The sequence below is a fragment of the Periplaneta americana genome, chromosome 2 (genome assembly GCF_040183065.1).
Source record: "Periplaneta americana isolate PAMFEO1 chromosome 2, P.americana_PAMFEO1_priV1, whole genome shotgun sequence".
Classification (NCBI taxonomy): Eukaryota; Metazoa; Arthropoda; class Insecta; order Blattodea; family Blattidae; genus Periplaneta; species Periplaneta americana.
Window position 1 is genome coordinate 39,864,202 of NC_091118.1, and position 19,056 is coordinate 39,883,257.

Below are 19,056 nucleotides of genomic sequence, written 5' to 3' on the forward strand. Positions count from 1 at the left end.
CTGACATTTGGTAGTATATGTTAAGAAGTAATCCTTATTTTTATTGTACACAGAGAGACAGATAATCTGATTTTACTTACTTTTAGGCTTTTTGACAATGTGTAAAAATGTAAAAAAATATATTGAAAAAAACCTTGCATTATTAAGAGGGATTCGGCATTGATTGCTTAGAATGCGGCAATAAGTTTCGAGGGTATTAAATAGATTATTTTCACACGCCTGGACTTGAACGGCGCAGTACCGCGCGCGCTGGCCGAGAGCTGAAGATAAGCGAGTGTTGGGCGTCATTTTACTCCTGTGTTTATGAAAACTTGTGATAAAGCTAGCCCAGCTATACGCTACTAGACGAAATATCACGTGTTTGTCTCCTGGCCTTGCTTATCTCGGGAAGCTCCCGTCTCGCAGTCAGCTGGTCAGTTCACGCGCGTACTATTTATTTTCTTTATTTGATATTTTCAATACTTTCTTATCAACATACCATCAGTAAAAAATATGTGTTTATTTGTACTTTCAAGCGGAATCTAACTATATATTTTTAAAATATTTTTTTCCTTGACAAAGGCGTTTTAATGAGGAAAAATCAAAATTTCTCCATTTCCATAAAAAGTAAGAAAATCTGTTTATATGTCAATATAAACTTTAATTTCTCAGCATCAAAATAAACCATGATTTTGATCATTGGGTGAAAGGGTTTCGGAGCTACAACAGTTTAAAGTTGCTAATTTTGTGAAAATGCGATGAATTTAAATACTTTTAATTTAAACACTATGAAGTTCTGATGCTTCAAACTTTGCACAAAGCATTGTATCACAGTTCTCTACGTAAAAAAAAAGTTTCATTGTATTTAGAAATTGTAAGGTCAGTTTTCTCTATATTTCGGTCGATTTGAGATGGAATAGCTCGTATGTAGTAATAGAAAATGGTTAGGTTTCACTCTTAAGGTATTAAGTAAGCTGAATAGGAACAACAGCAGCGTGCTATTACTACACTTTTCTATTTACAATAGTACAGAGAAATGAAATATCATTGCTCTTCAGTATTGATCGTGGTGGTGCTGATATGCTGCGCCTGTCATCTTGCAGGGGGTGTCGACGTGGGTGCCAGAGCCCGGCGTTATGGCGCGCTGGCGTCCCGATCTTCAGGGCAAGCAGCGCCCCGAATCGTTGGATCAGTTCAAGCGCGACGGTTACGTTCCCGTGACCACCAGCTACATCAACACGATTCAGGGCTTCAAGGTGCATTTATACGACAACCCCGACCCGAAGTCCGGGTACCGCCCCGGCCTCACACCCGTAGAGAGGATCATGGGCACCGTGTCCGTCTTTCTGGGCATCCCCTACGCCTTGCCACCCGTCAAGGAGGGCCGCTTCAAGGTAAATGTTGTAACATAATTACTTGAATATAGGCAATTGAAAGACTAATGCGTAACCTTGTCGAGACATTCAAGTTGTTCATTTGCCATGACGACCTTCCTGGTTGCTAGTTGCTATGGAAACAGTTCAGATAAAATGTTATGCTGAGTTGAACATATTCATTGGTTCTTTAACCCTTAACGGTTTTGTTGGTACTAATTTTAGAGTTACAAGAAAGTCCATAAAATTTAACGATTCACTAAAGAAGTCCTCTAACTAACATGTCTGACTTTGGTCCTCGAAGAAGTACTGAAATGAACAATTTAAACGATACTGTGGCACTGTCTGACATCTATTTTATCTTGATTTCTTTTTTTGTTTATAACTTTATGCATACGAGTATTTGATGTGGCGTTCTGATATATGTTTCTGATTATTTTGTATAATTGAATCATATTTGATTTCTTATGACTGTAATTAATTGAGGGATTTTCTTGAAGAAGAGCTTAGACTATATCAATGGCTAAGAAGTGATATCTCGTTTTTACAAAAATGACCATTTATTTTAACTACATTGTTACGTATTTACATTAACTAGCCACATTATTGTTAAGTTCACAAAATTGGAAAGTTAACTAATAATTTTTCCTCGAGTAGAAGAACTTGCAAAGCAGAAAAATATAACGTCTAGAAAACTTCAATTCCAGGAATACAACAAAGACTTGATCAACAAGATGCTATCAATTGCAATTAACATTTTAAGTAGATAAATTCAAATCTTATAAGAAATTGAAAATACACACAGTTTACTGATTCTTAAAATTGTTCTCGTTTGGTTCAAACTAATAGCTATTCTAAATCTTGTACAATCAATCACTGCGCCATCTCGCTTTTCTGTCCCAATCCACTCATTATTTTTCTAGACGTTGCTTGCTTCGTGATATGGTGGCTGCTAGGGAAAATAAATGGAGATGGACAAAAAAAAGTGACAAAAATCAATGGTTTATGTGAAAAAAAAAAAAAATTGTCTGTCTGGAATTTAAATGCAAAAAGTAGATTTGGTAAAATAAAAAAACGTGAAAATTGCATTTTAGGCAGAAAGCAGGTCTGTACAAGCAAAATAGCCACTTACCTCCAAAAATAGGCAATTTATGTTAATTGACCTCTAATTACTTAAAACGAATAAGTACTTAACACCTTATGTTTAAGATCTCAGAAAAAACTGGAAATAAGCGAAATCTCCAGCTTCATTATTGTTTTAGTCGAATCTATACAATATATTAAGAAAGAATGGTCTAATATTTTGAGACAATATATTCATAAAAACAAGAAAAAAGTCTAATGATAACGTGGATTCGGAACTTAATATCTCTGAAGAAACAAGGAATGTAAAATTGTTACTGTAACAGCAGCATATCTTCTAATGTGGGTTAATAAACAATAAAAACAAAAGAATAATGTGTAATTAATATGGATCCTAAAATTAATTAGCTAAAGAAACCAAGAACTGTAAAATTGGAATTTAACAGTTGATAAAGCGGCGTAAATACCATTAAAAAACTGGAATTGTAACAAGAGCATATCTTCTAATGTGAGCTCTTTGCTCGTTTCTTATTACACTGCACTAACCGAAAGAATAAACAGGCAGATAATAATAATAATAATAATAATAATAATAATAATAATGATTTATTTAACCTGGCAGTTTTAAAGGCATATGACCTTCTCAGATATGACATACAGTAACATATTAAAAGATATGTTGTTGTTACAATACCAATTTGTCCACACCTGTGGAGTAACGGTTAGCGCGTCTAGCTGTGAAACCACTTGGCCCGGGTTCGATTCCCGGTCGGGGCAAATTACCTGATTTAGGTTTTTTTCCGGGTTATTCCTCAACCCAATATGAGCAAATGCTGGGTAACTTTCGATACTGGACCCCGGACTCACTTCATCTTCATCTCATTCAGACGCTAAATAACCTAAGATGTTGATAAAGCGTCGTAAAATAACCTACTAAAATAAACAAAAAAATACCAATTTCATAGTCCTTGTTTCTTAAAAGATATTAATTTTCGCACCTACAGTATGTTTATTATACGTCTTTTCTTGTTTTATATGAATAGGCGTACTACTACATCTTCTCAAAAAATATTATACCCTTTTTTCTTAACACTCCGTATACAGGGTGGAAGTGATATAATTGGTGCAGATTAAAGGGAGCAATAGACTAATTAAAACAAATTTAAAACTATTATGCGTTTTGTAATTATTCATATTTATTATCATTAGAGCCCGGATGTTTAGGGATTTATTTTGGTTAAAGTAGACAGGCATATAGGCACTAAAAATAGTAAAAACAGGCAGTGAAATAGGCATTTATTGTTCTTGGAAACAGACAAAAAATAGACAAATATTTAATAAACTATCCCATACAGTACTCACTTTCCTTGGTTACATGTCACAACAAGATGCTTTTTTAAGTTGTCAACTGTCATAGTGAGCCGCCTGTCAGAGAGAACGTTTTTCATGGTGGAAAAAGATCTTTCTACTTCTAGTGAAGTGATTGGAGCAAACTTAAAACAATTTATTTCAGAAGAACTGTCTCTACTTTCTTTCAGAGATCGAGAGACTGTGTATTGTCTCAAAAAAGAGGGGTGTGAGAAGGGATTAGAGACTTCAAAGTACGCGTGACTTGTGCGTGCAAGTGACAACAGTAACGGGACCTGGAGACTTGCTTTTAATACTTCCCTCATCCCCTTTCTTTCGCTGGTAAACCCCGAAGTAACCTGAGCACTGAGGGTTATACTGTTCAAACATCTTTGTAAGTGACATAAAAGATGGAATCGGTAGGGAAGAAAAGTTTAAGACTTCTTGGAAACATAAGTATTACTTGAGAATAAGATTCTCGGCAAATATTTGTGTGAGGTAAATATAGCCTATATTTTTAATTTCTACAACCGTTATTTTTATATAATTTATGTGCGGTTTATTTTAAATGCATTAAAAATATAGAAAATGTATAATAACGATGTAAAAAGGCTAAAAAAAAGCATTTAACCTTAAAAAAGGTATTTAACGCTAAAATAGGCAAAATAAAAATTGGGCCTATCATCCCTAAATGTGTGGAAAGGTGTTTACCTCTAATAGGTCTTTCATACATACACTCAGTTTAAAAAAGGCGTTTTGCCTAACATCCGGGCTCTAATTATCATCATACGACTTTCAGGTAGTGGTTTCCCTCACATTTCTGTATACGGTCCACCACTAATCTTGATTACATGCAATCACATATCCTAATTCTCCTATCATCTATGTTTTGTAATTAAGTGCGTGCTTAATTAGAACATCAGGTTGCAAGTCTTCGTAGTTTGACAACAGCGCATCGCCGGCTCACTTACGAATACACACACAAACTGGATTTGAATAGCAGTATTCCGTCCCTTTCAGTGCAGCAGTGTTGCCAGACTTCTTAATGTTAGGAAATAACAATACGTTAATATGCAAGAAAATCGTTCATTTTATTGAAAAGCTGCAAAGGGATAAATAATTTCGTAGCAGTTTCTCTAATGACGAAAATAAAAATCAGAATCGTACGGATAATACTTATCGAGTGAAACAGTGTCAATATTTAGGGGATTTTTTTTTTCTGAGAAAAATATTCATTTGGGACTAGTATGGTATTAGAATGTTTGTTGTACTCTGTCCTAGAAATAAGGCGATAAAATGTGCACAGTTATATCACAGTCTAGTATATACAGTCACGAAGCTCAATAAGTAATAAATATGCATCCATAGATAGTTCCTAACCACTAGGATCGCTACTATCGCCTCATTACAGACAATGCGAAATAGTACCTGCACAGTCTGTTGTTCCTAGCAACCTCAACAACTCAAGCTTCGTGACTGTGGTTATATTACTTCCACTTTTTATTTATTTGAAGCGAACTAAAGTTTGAATATTTCTTTGAGATCTCTTTTCTTTCAAAGAATTATTTCTCACGTTGAATATAAGCATCGCAACATTGCCACCTCCCGAAATTCGATCTTCAGCTAGGAATAGTATGATTTACTTGTAGCATTATTTTGACAGCCGAGACAAATGACAGTATAATACTGCCGCATTGGGAACAGGGATTCTGTTTGCTTGTTTGTGCTTGGAGTTAGCTCGACAATTACGGCCTTAATGCGAGTTCTGGTTGTGCACGGTGGGTGGAGGGGGAGGGGGAGCGCAGAATCCAGTTTAGTGAGTTGCGAAACGTAACGGTATTCAATCCTGAATAACAAACCGCTGCAGATATTAAAACTTCTTGAAACTTCTGCAACCCTCGTGCCGAGATACAAGGACCTAACGTCCCACAATGGAGTGTCAGTAAACATTACAAACATTCAATCTTTCTTATATGATGAGTAAATAAAGTGTTAAAGACTTTGTTCGTAGTCTTTGTACTTTGTAGTCCCTTGTCATCGAGTTACAATATTTCTGTAAGAAAGAGATAGCTTTCCATACGAGTGAGGTGGGGGAAAAAGTTGACAAGCTACATGAAGTTCATTCTGAGAAAATGAAAGAATCAGCTTCGTTTCAAAGCTACAAAGTATTGCAAGCTACAGATAACGAATTCGAACACTTACGTAAAACTTCCCTCAAGATGGTAATAAATATCTACCAAGAAATTATTCAAACTCGGGTGTTTGTAGGAGATATTTAGTTTTTACATGCTTCTCTTTTTACTTCTCAGTAAATTATTGTCATTCCGAAAAAATCCGTCTGTCTAGCTTTCCGTCCGTCCGCCCATTTACAACGATTGGAAGATTTTTGTTCATATTAAGTACCTTCGAGTAAATTTATTAGGGAATGATGTACATGAAATATAATAATTTTAGTATTAGTCTGTCTGTGTACAGCGATTTTACTAAACTGTTGGACGGATTTTGTTCATACTCGGTATCTACGAGTCAATTTATCAGAAAGTGATGTAACTGAAATATAATAATTTTAGTACTAGTCTTTCTGTGTACAGCGATTTCTACTAAACTATTGGACGGATTTTGTTCATATTCAGTATCTACGAGTCAATTTATCAGAAAATAATGTACATGAAATATAATAATTTTAGTACTAGTCTGTCTGTGTACAGCGATTTCTACTAAACTATTGGACGGAATTTGTTCGTATTCAGTATCTACGAGTCAATTTATCAGGGAATTATGTACAGTTTCCCTGGAAAAGGATGAGACGATTGAATATTCCTAAGTCTCAGATGTAAGACACTGCGCATGATCGGAGACCAGAGCACCGATACACAAGATAACGAATATTGAGTTACTTAAATTCAGGCTATTTGGTTTGTTACTAGCATCGTTCCGAAATTCAATTAAAAAACTGCAAAAAATATGATAATATTACGTAAATAAAAGATAAATATATACATAAATCGTGTAGTTAAATCGACAATGGACCTTCATGACTAGATCGACACTCCGCACAGAAAGGAAACCTTTCATGTCGTTTCCATAGCTCAGACGGTAAGACTTCTGCGTGTTGTGTAGAAGAGTGCGAGTTCGATTCTTAGTCTACACAACAATTTTTTTTTGTCTAAATAACGTTGAAATAGCTAAGTCACGTTGAAATATAGTTTTACAAAGTCCTGAGATTAAGTGTTAATGATCGCAAACAATACAAAATTACAAGTTATAATATTATAAACGTTAATCTAATGAATGCATTTATACACACATATACAATGTAAATGCATATATATTAAAAACTAACAATTAAAATGAAATTAAAAAATATATAATAATAGACAAACTTTTACAAAGGTTTAGAGTCCTTAGGCTATGTCATTTGTTGAGTAATTATTACAATAATTTATTAATAGCTTTCCCATATGTGTAAGAAATGCACTCGCAAAAAACAATTTTTGTTAAAAGTATGGCTTTGGATTATTTCATTCTCACCCCTGCAGTTAATTTTAACTATTTTATCTACGTGTTTGCATTCAATTTTTTTCATGTTATGATTGAATGTATAAGCACTGTTGCAGTTATTGACTAATTACATATATTAATAATAATTATTAAATACATCTGTTAAGTAACCAATTGCAGTATCTTTTGCAAAATCTTGAATGTTTAAGTTGTCAATAATATTTCTGTACTATATACTATAATACGTTAAAAGAATTTGCAATAGATTTGGGATCCTCTACTTTATAATCATTGGTTTTAATGAACACATATTTTCTTTCTTAGGATATCTACAAGTTTAAATTTAATAATATTACGAATAGGTTTAATTGCATTATCTGAATTTTGTACTTTTCTACTCAAATATATTCTATTTCCCTCTTTCATAATTTTTGATAAATTACACTGTACTTCTTGCAGTATTTAAGAACATGATGATCATTACATTGCAACTCATTACATATAGATTCTTCTTTTTAATACATGAGATTTTGAAGTCCCTGCGTTATCTACATGTTTTAACTTTTGAATTTTTTCACAACATTGAGTGGAGAACATCCACTAAAGTGATTATGAAATTAAGTGAAAAATTCAATATATTTACTCTTAATATCAGTAGTACCAGTATCATATATGTTTTTCCAAGATTCATTTTGTAGACATAAATGTAAATAATCACTAGATACAGCAATTACGATCCTTTCTTAGTTTTTAAATTAATATTTTGAAATTGTTCAGTGACATTGGAAACACATAGGATTTGTTTATCATGGTCAGACAAGCCATTGATTATAGGTTCTGTCGAATAGGAATTCAGTCTAATTCTGTGTACAAAACGTTTATCAATGGCTGTGTTACTTCAGCTTGTATGCTATGGGAAAATGACCCTACGAATAAGGTTTCCAGTTTCAAGGAGTGAATTTAATTTACTTTTACGGAAAAGTTCCGAGAGATAATCTATGTTTATGTCACTACAGATCACAAATTCCATATGAGATTTCTAAAGTCTTTTCTTTACAAAATCAATGTTGGCTATAAATATTAATAAATAATGTAAGAAATATGAATGATTGTAGTTATAAGTCTGATTTACATTAAAAAAGCAAGAAGTTACATTCCTCGGCAAGATTCGAACTTTCGATGTTTGGTTTTGTCGTCCAACGCACAACCACGGACCTATTCAATGCTTATGTTAATAACATACAATTTAGCTGTAGCAATGTGGTGTCATAACTTGGGGTTTGTTTATTTAATGTAATTAGATTTAATTTGATTAGTTTCGCAACAATTGGACTTCCTGTTATATCCTGTTATTTAGATATTTAATTTAGGGTTGATTTATTAACTCTTACTATGCAAGATGCCTCTTATTTCAATAATTCTATATCATGTTAAATAGTCATTGTCTACACTAAAGTATTATCGTCATGTCTCATTTCTCATCGTAATGGCGAACCGACGTGACATGAGACAGCGAGTTATAGCTCTAGTTGAGGCTGGATATGGGGCTAGATCTGCTGGCCGTTTGGTCGGTGTTCCTGGAAGTACAGCCGCGAGATGGGTTCATCGTTACCAAAATTTTGGGGAGGTCGAAAATCGCCCTATTCCTGGGCGTCCGCGGATTTCTTCATTGGAAGAGGATGCTCTTTTATTCGAGACAGTTCGACAGGACCCCTTTCTGACTGCTAACGAAATAAGAGCAGCATCTAACTTTCCCGGCTCTTCACAGACTGTGATCAGCAGGTTGAGGAACCGCGGTATTAGGAGCCGGAGGGCTGCGCAAATGGAAATATTGGGGGAAGCACAAGCTGTCGACCGTCTTGCCTTCGCTACCAATCGAGTGGATTTCGATTGGAGAAATGTAATTTTCTCCGACGAAACAACCATCTCGAATGATTACGAAGGTCCTGTCCGTGTCTATCGTGAGGATGGTCTCCGACATGATCAGCGCTATGTGCACCGACGTGAAAGATCGGGGCGCTTTAGCATATCGTGTTGGGGGTGGATGTCTTACGATGGACCTGGCGTTATAGAACGCATCGATGGCCGGTTTAATGCGGAAACTTACGAGCACATTCTGGAAAATATATTCCTTCCCTCCGCCCGAGAACGTTTTCCCGAAGGAACATTGCTGTTCCAGCAGGATAACCATCCCGTGCACTATGCTGCAAGCATTCAAAGATGGTTTCAAAGGAGACCCGAGATCGAAATCATTAATTGGCCTCCGAAGTCACCTGATTTGAATGTCATCGAAAATTTATGGGTGGAATTGAAAAAGAGAAGGATAGCCACCTATGCCCACCGACGCCCTCGAAATCGAGACGAATTGTGGGATCAAGTTGTTGACACCTGGGAAGATCTCGCCGGGGATCAGAACTTATTCCACAATCTCGTGACATCCATGCCGGATCGACTTAGAGCTGTAATAGAAGCTGATGGCATGTGGACAAGATTTTAAGTTAACAGGTCCCTTTTTGTTTCTTATGAATTTTGTTTGAGGAAGAATACTTTTAACTTCCAAGTAAGATTTATTTTTTTGACGAGGTTCAGCCCACTTCTAAGACCCAGAAATTGGGCATAAATTATTCCATATTTTTCGACAAATTAGACAGTCGAGGAACTCTGAACAAATTAATTACACCTCAATAAAAAAAGTTTTACCTGGGATCGAACACGAGACGTTTCGGTTATACAATGGAACCGGCACGCTACTATATGAGCTACCGAGACAAGACAGTGATAGCAGCAGTCCAGAATGTAGATCCCTTAGCAGGCATTTGCCATTCGGTACAGTGAAGCAATGATATTTTGGGACTCGAGCTATGTTGTGAAATCCTGGCCTTAAATGGCAGTCTTCTTCGTGATCCTTATTCTGGTCCTTGTCCTTGTTGTGGTCCTTGTAACAATTCTTGTACTATCTGTCATGTTATGTATCCCTACGTCGATATCGAGTGAACCGCGCTGTAGAACTTTAACTTCCGACGACCAAGAATCGTCTCATTCTTTTTCAGGGTAACTGTACATGAAATATAATAATTTTAGTACTAGTCTGTCTGTGTACAGCGATTTCTACTAAACTATTGGACGGATTTTGTTCATATTCGGTATCTGCGAGTCAATTTATCAGGGAATGATGTACATGAAATATAATAATTTTAGTACTAGTCTGCCTGTATACAGCGATTTATACTAAACTATTGGACGGATTTTGTTCATATTCAGTATCTGCGAGTCAATTTATCAGGGAATGATGTACATGAAATATAATAATTTTAGTACTAGTCTGTCTGTGTATAGCGATTTCTACTAAACTATTGGACGGATTTTGTTCATATTCAGTATCTACGAGTCAATTTATCAGGGAATGATTTACATGAAATATAATAATTTTAGTACTAGTCTGTCTGTGTACAGCGATTTCTACTAAACTATTGGACGGATTTTGTTCATATTCAGTATCTACAAGTCAGTTTATCAGGGAATGATGTACATGAAATATAATAATTTTAGTACTAGTCTGTCTATGTACAGCGATTTCTACTAAACTATTGGACGGATTTTGTTCATATTCAGTATCTACAAGTCAGTTTATCAGGGAATGATGTACATGAAATATAATAATTTTAGTACTAGTCTGTCTGTGTACAGCGATTTCTACTAAACTATTGGACGGATTTTATTCATATTCAGTACCTACGAGTCAATTTATCAGAAAATAATGTACATGAAATATAATAATTTTAGTACTAGTCTGTCTGTGTACAGCGATTTCTACTAAACTATTGGACGGATTTTGTTCATATTCAGTATCTACAAGTCAGTTTATCAGGGAATGATGTACATGAAATATAATAATTTTAGTACTAGTCTGTCTATGTACAGCGATTTATACTAAACTATTGGACGGATTTTGTTCATATTCAATATCTACGAATCAATTTACTAGGGAATGATGTACATGAAATATAATTTTAGTACTAGTCTGTCTGTGTACAGCGATTTATACTAAATTATTGGACGGATTTTGTTCATATTCAGTATCTGCGAGTCAATTTATCAGGGAATGATGTACATGAAGTATAATAATTTTAGTACTAGTCTGTCTGTATACAGCGATTTATACTAAACTATTGGACGGATTTTGTTCATATTCGGTATCTGCGAGTCAATTTATCAGGGAATGATGTACATGAAATATAATAATTTTACTACTAGTCTGTCTGTGTACAGCGATTTCTACTAAACTATTGGACGGATTTTGTTCATATTCAGTATCTACGAGTCAATTTATCAGGGAATGATGTAGGCCTACATGAAATATAATAATTTTAGTACTGGTCTGTCTGTGTACAGCGATTTCTACTAAACTATTGGACGGATTTTGTTCATATTCAGTATCTACGAGTCAATTTATCAGGGAATGATGTAGGCCTACATGAAATATAATAATTTTAGTACTAGTTTGTCTGTATACAGCGATTTATACTAAACTATTGGACGGATTTTGTTCATATTCGGTATCTGCGAGTCAATTTATCAGGGAATGATGTACATGAAATATAATAATTTTACTACTAGTCTGTCTGTGTACAGCGATTTCTACTGAACTATTGGACGGATTTTGTTCATATTCAGTATCTACGAGTCAATTTATCAGGGAATGATGTAGGCCTACATGAAATATAATAATTTTAGTACTGGTCTGTCTGTTACAGCGATTTCTACTAAACTATTGGACGGATTTTGTTCATATTCAGTATCTACGAGTCAATTTATCAGGGAATGATGTACGTGAAGTATAATAATTAGGCGACAGACGATAGATGAAATGTTCGAGGGAGGCGGGAGAGTTTTGATGGAATGAAGTAAAGAAAAACCCTCTATAACGTCTGCTTTCTTCAGCACAAATTTCATCACGAGTAGACGGGCATCGAACGTGGCCGCCAGCATGGAAGGCCAGCGCATTAGCGTTGAGTCACAGACGCTGCGTCACTAACCAACACTCGAACCTGAACCGCCTGCCTAAGAAACTATTGATGGGCAGAAACCGCAGGGATCCACTTTAGTGAAATGGAAATGTTACACTATTTTAAAGCCAATTTTATTTTCTGTTTCAATTTGTTTATATAGGCAACTTTTTCCTTTACTTTACATATTTGATGGGTCAGGGGAAAAAAATGTCGATATCGACTTTTTGACATTTTTTAGTTAAGTTGTACACTCTATTGTTCTCCAGAGTTACTAAGAGCCTGTCGAGTCACCAGACGCCAATAAGCAAAGTAGTCCTTGTAGATTTGAAGTTACGTACTGCGGGTAAAGAACAGTCGAAGTCAACGTTTTAAAACGTCATTTTCTCGGAACAACTTATTATGGACATCGACGTTTCTTTCCCCTAACCCTTCGTTTATCCTATGTAACCTTTCAAGGGATGTATAGAACTTATGTTATGCAAGTTTTCTTTGTTATTTCTCTGGAAACATCAACGAACCTTGAAGTACGTGTATGTGTGTATATCGTGTGGATTTAAATTATTCCCCCTCTCCTAATATCTACATTGCCTTTAAGGAAAATTTCGTGTATTCTCACTAGGAATCGAATCCGGAACCTCATGAGCATCATTTTATTTTTACTTTAGTTTTTATTATACCTGAGTTTATGAATGTACTTCACTCCCACCCCTCTACTAGTAAACTTCCAATCGTCCTCCATACGGAACCAAGGCCGCGTATACTGAGTTAGTGAGTATAGTACGTTCCAGAAATATCTTCTTTCCAGTGACGAAAGAGCTTTCAATATTGAATCATATTTTCGCACAGGTACTGTCGTTCGTTTTCCTACGTCGCATCCCGGTCCCCCACTCCCTGCTTCAGCTCGTCCCTCTGTAAAGGCTAGTGGCTGGGCTGTCTTAGCTCTTTTCTGAAAACATTAATTTCTGTTAGGAGTTGGACGTCTACGTAATATTATACAACTGTTTAAAATAACTTAAATAAAAGGGCCTCGTTAAGTAATTAACTCTCACGTGATTTCCTTCTTTTCTACGACCCTGCGACAAAACCACTTGGACGGACAGTAGATAGTATGTCTGAGTAGTTTTATCTTTTCGGATCGGGCAGAAGTGAAGATTGAATTTACAGTACGTAAGATACTCTTTTATAGAGTAGGTACAGAATTATTTCAACATGAGTTACTAGTACGAAGGACGGAACAGCTAATTGGAATTAGGTACAATAGTCCATAGTGCGATAATATGCACAAAAGAACTGAAGCCTGTATCGAAGTGAACGGCCACATATTTTCAAAAATGTATTTAAATATCCACATTATGATTATTTTTCAATTTAACTTCATTCTCTACATTGTACGCTAATGTGCTGTAGACAGTATAATATACGCTGCATAATGAATACGTCCGAATGGATAGCTCAGTTCGTGAGTAAAAACGCTTATTGCTAATACAGTACTGTATTTTGATTAAACAAAACCCAATGAAAATTTATTAAACTAAAAATCGCGATATTTCCTAGTTTACGTAAATGGGTGAACTACTTTTCTTCCCTCCTATACTTAGTAAAGTGATTTCTTTGTATTTTATGCCGGTATTATCGAACTCCAGTCGTGGAAGAGGATAGCAAACGGTGTTTCCGGTTCTGAACCATTAATCCAAAGGTATAGCCAGATTAATATTAGAAATGTTAGTAAAAATAAAATGATGTCCCTGTAGAAGCTCTCCACTAGACTATGAGGCTGGGGGTTATCGAATTATAGTATTTAACAAGTATACGCACAATACAATTTGGTAAGTTTTTTTGCTTCCACACGCAAAATGATCACTCATTTAGTACTTCGCTGGCTTCCCTTTTTGTGTGATATACTTATGTTCATCATTATCAGAGACAAAAACAACAATTATTTTATTTTCTATGTTAAAGTAAGTTTTATTTTGTTTTCTAAAATATTATTGTACCATACCTCTGGCTGATATGTATAATATCTATTATTATCAGGCAGTACATCTCACTTGACGATGTGTGTCAGAGGAAGAACAATTGTTTGTATGCATCTGAAGTCTGATTAGTGGAATATGTGGCTAATCGGCGATGTATGCATTGGAGGGGGGAAAGGAACTGGCCACCCTACCCCATTACCTCCTGGCCTGGTTGCCTCATGAGTGATGTCTTATTGGTGATACTTATGAGGTTCAAACCTGTCTTCAGACGGTTGACTAAACAACAACAACTTACAGAAGTGGAGATTAATTTATTTTATGCTCGACCATGCCGAAATGTAGTAATTATACACCTGGTAGCAGCCCTTTAATGGACCTCATTAAAGTACACCTATTCATTAAAGTTCAGGTGTTCCACCAATCAGAAAATACCATTGTAGCAATATGAAAGCGCAAGTATCGATTATTCTCGGATATGCAATCGAAAGACAACTAGCGCGAGATTAGACAAAGCCTTTCACAAAGCACATTCCCTCAAATTCATTTGACCAATTGCACAATAAATCACCTATATTTGAAATAAAGTCAGTTCTGTTACTATAATAATTAGCGTTAATTGTAAATAATATTCAAATAAATTCAATTTGTCATCTCGTTTTTCAATGTCTAATTCAATTTCAAGGTTATATCACGCTTGATGTTTATTTTATTTTCTACATTATATCAAGGTCAATGTCGACATTTGTTTTTCGGTAAAAATCAATACTTTCGCGTCTGCGCACATCTCACAATTTACGAGGTATTGCACAAGGTCAGTTCCGCTCCTCAGCCAGATAAGAATAACATGAATACTTATGAATAATTTCAAGTTAGAAATATGGTCGAGCATAAAAAGTCGTATGAAACTTGCCTATAATGGTAATTAAGACGCTTGTATGAAAATTATGAAACTCGCTTGCGCTCGTTTCATAAACATACTCGCGTCTTAATTACTACCATTATAGGTTCGTTGCATAATGTACTATTCAGTTACAATGTTATATATTGAATAATAGAGTGAAATATAAATTTGTAAATCTGTGTTCTGCAAAGGTGCTTATACTTCTGTCCGTGACAGTAATACATACATACATACATACATACATACATACATACATCATCATCATCATCATCGACGCTACAGCCCAATTTGAGCCTCGGCCTCCCTTAGAACTCTCTTCCATGCATCTCTGTCCCTGGCAACCAACCACCATCCTCTAACACTCCATCCATCCATCGCAGTCTTGGTCGTCCAACACTCCTTTTTCCTTCAAATTTATTCCCCATAACTTTCTTGGGTATCTCATGATCTGCCATCCTTTGCACATGTCCTGCCCATCATAATCTTGATATTTTAATAACTGTAACCACATCAGGGGACTTATATAGTTGGTAAAGTTCAAAGTTGTATCTTATTCGCCATTCTCCTTTATCACATATTGGGCCATATATCTTCCTTAGAATTTTGGTTTCAAAGGATCTCAATCTTGACATATGAGTCTTTGAGAGGGTCCACGTTTCACTGCCATATGTTAATACAGGTTTTACCAAAACATTATAAATATTGCATTTTGTTTCCCTTGTAAGAAGTCTTGACTTAAAGTGCCTCAATAATCCAAAATATGCTTTATTGGCATTTTGAATTCTTCTATCAATTTCTTCACTAATATCATTAGTGTCATTGATTAAGGAGCCCAGATATACAAAACTAGAGACCCTCTGAAATTTATATTGATTAATTTTTAAGTGGGTTGTTGTTGTCAAGTCCCTTTTTTGTTTTTTACATCCAACAATCATGTACTTAGTCTTCTGTTCGTTAATTTTCAGCCCCATTTTTTGGGCTGCTGTTTCTAAAGCAGTAAATGTTCTCTTAACATTCTCCACAGATCGACCAATGATATCTATATCATCAGCATAGGCCAGTATTTGGGATGATTTGTAGAGTATTGTACTTCTAGTTTGTATATCTGCATCCCTTATCACTTTTTCAAGGGCAATATTAAATAAAAGACACGCTAATGAGTCGCCCTGTCTTAGACCCTTAGTTGTTTGAAATAAATCTGATAGTTCAGATTGGATCTTTATTTGACACTGACTGTCATCCGTGCATGTTTTAACTAGTCTCACCAGCTTCTTCGGAATGTTCAGCTCTACCATCGCCTTATAAAGCTCAGCTCTATTGATGCTGTCATATGCCGTTGAAAAATTAACAAACAAGTGATGAGTTTCAATATTTTGTTCATATGTTTTCTCAATAATTTGTCTTAAAGTAAAAATTTGATCAATTGTCGACTTTCCGCTTCTGAAGCCAGCTTGACATTTTCCTATGGCCTTTTCTGTGTATGGTAATAGCCTGTTGTGCAAGATTCTGGAGAATATCTTATAAGTGATATTTAATAACGTTATTCCTCTATAATTAGAGCAAATCATCTGGTCACCCTTCTTGTGTAATGGGCATATAACTCCAATTCTCCAATCATCAGGAATCATTTCTTGTGTCCATATGTCCTTAATTAATTTCTGTATGTCTTGTATTAATTCATTACTGCTACTCTGAAGGAGTTCTGATTGGTTACTATCCATTCCTGGTGCTTTGTTTTTCTTTAATCCAATTATTACATCTCTTATCTCTTCTTCGGTGGGTTCATCAATAATAATAATAATAATAATAATAATAATAATAATAATAATAATTTATTTTAGCTGGCAGAGTTAAGGCCGTAAGGCCTTCTCTTCCACTCAACCAGCAAAAACTGTATATACATATGCATGAACTTACAAAGAATCCAACAATTTGATTTAGATGAGAGTTACATGTATACAAAAGTTATTTACAAATTAAACAACAAAATACTATGAACTATTAATTAAACACTGAAATAAACTGTGTAGCAGAATTAAACTAAAATACATAGAATGTTAATATCATCAACATACATACATAACATCAATTTTTAGATCACTCGTTGACTTTATACGTTGTCCTGTGCTGCATACCATGTATTTTAACCACACACAACCTAATTTCGTTGTTGCTGTTTCCGGTATGAAAAAGATGAGTACGTTCAGACCAGATGACAAATATTAAACGCATACAGGAAGTGAATAATACCTGGCATGGATATTATTAGGTTCTGTTGTTCTACGCACTATTTCCGTGCTATTCACAACAGAAAAAATAAAAGTGGTATCAAACACGAAATCATCCACGCAACAGCTTCATAATCGATACACGTTTCAAGGACGCGGTGGGCCCGGTCGTTGACCATACTCAGACCTTGGCGAAAAAAGTTACGGCGATTTCTTTTGCACAAGAATTCCATCCAGTTCACGAACAGCATCATCACTTCATGGCTTACTAACCAAACTTCTATGCCGCCGGGCGGACGGAGGTGTCGTTAGATCCGCACGACCAGAACGATCGCTTGTCAAGCCACATGCTGGGGTTCAAATCTAAGCGAGACAAGATAGAATTACTCTATCATCTCATTTTACAAATACAGTAGAACTTTGTTATAACGACATCCAAGGGACCTTAAAAATTACGTCGTCATAAACGAGTGTCGTAGTAACAGAGATTGATATTATGAGTCTAGTAAGGTGGAAAATGGAAAATAACAAACTTCATTAGCCTTATTTTAGATTTATGTATTCACTTTTAAGCCTATCATGAACATAATAAAATACATGTACAATTATAAATACAGTATTTTGTATTAAAACAGTTTGTTCAGAACTCACCAAACTTCTTTAGTCTACTTTGGAGTGAAGTAGTCAGTCATTTTACTCTGTTGTCTCATACTTGCTCAATACACACTTTCTAAATTATGTTCTATATCCATTATTTCAGTTGCAATTTCATTGCTCCATCCCCTAGCTTGATCAATTTTGTTCAAATGCAACAATTTTATCCTTGCTCTCCCAAATCGTTTGGAATTAACTGGGCCAAATTCACGACACACGTAAGCTTTTTATTCCATTCTCAACTTAATGAATCGCATTAACTTTTTCTTCCAACGTTAAAACTTTTCTTTTAGTGGCCATATTGCGTTAAAATGCGTGCACTTATGATGGGATATGATGACAGAGACTGGATTAATCTTGAACAGGATCGGGACCGATGGCGGGCTTATGTGAAGGCGGCAATGAACCTGCGGGTTCCTTAAAAGCCATTTGTAAGTAAGTAAGTATTTCTTAAAATGCTTTGGTTCTTAGAAAATCTTATTCCAAACTGAGGTTGAAAATGACGTTATATGCGAGATAGACGCATATACGTTTGTCGTAATAAGCAAGGTAGAAAAGCATTTGTCTTACAGGGAATTATTTGGGACCACAGAATATTTGACGTTATAGGCGAGATGTCGCACAAAACGAGGTCGTTATAACCAAGTTCTACTATATTAACGGAGAGGATTGTAGTGTTTGTTACACATTTATCTGTCGATGTCTTTGTGCAGCATTTTCTTCTAAAATTCTAAACCATTTGATTGATTTTACTAACCAATTTTCATTATCAATTTATCAGGGAATGATGTACTTGAAATATAACTTATGTAATATTCTGTGTACAGCCATTTCTACTAAAATATTGGACGAATTTTGACCAAATTCAGTATCTGCGAGTTCATTTTACAGGGGATGATGCACATGAAATATTGAACAAAAAAGTCATTATTTGAAATTGAAAATATACAATGGGGGACCATCTTCAAGAACTGTCGCCCTCGGTGGTGTAGTTGGTATAGCGCT

General features: G+C 35.3%; 2 protein-coding genes across 3 annotated transcripts in view; one reads left to right on the forward strand and one right to left on the reverse strand.

Moving 5' to 3' along the window:
* Positions 1 to 19,056, reverse strand: part of LOC138692833 (hemolymph lipopolysaccharide-binding protein-like) — a 558,083-nt gene that overhangs the window by 179,279 nt on the left and 359,748 nt on the right. The window lies entirely within an intron of this gene.
* The window catches only part of Gli (carboxyl ester lipase-like protein Gli), a 100,933-nt gene that overhangs the window by 46,158 nt on the left and 35,719 nt on the right, over positions 1 to 19,056 (forward strand). For both annotated transcript variants that reach the window (XM_069815997.1, XM_069816006.1), the window contains exon 2: positions 1,083 to 1,373. In XM_069815997.1, coding sequence (XP_069672098.1) covers positions 1,083 to 1,373 — 291 coding nt within the window. The remainder of the gene's footprint in view (positions 1 to 1,082; positions 1,374 to 19,056) is intronic.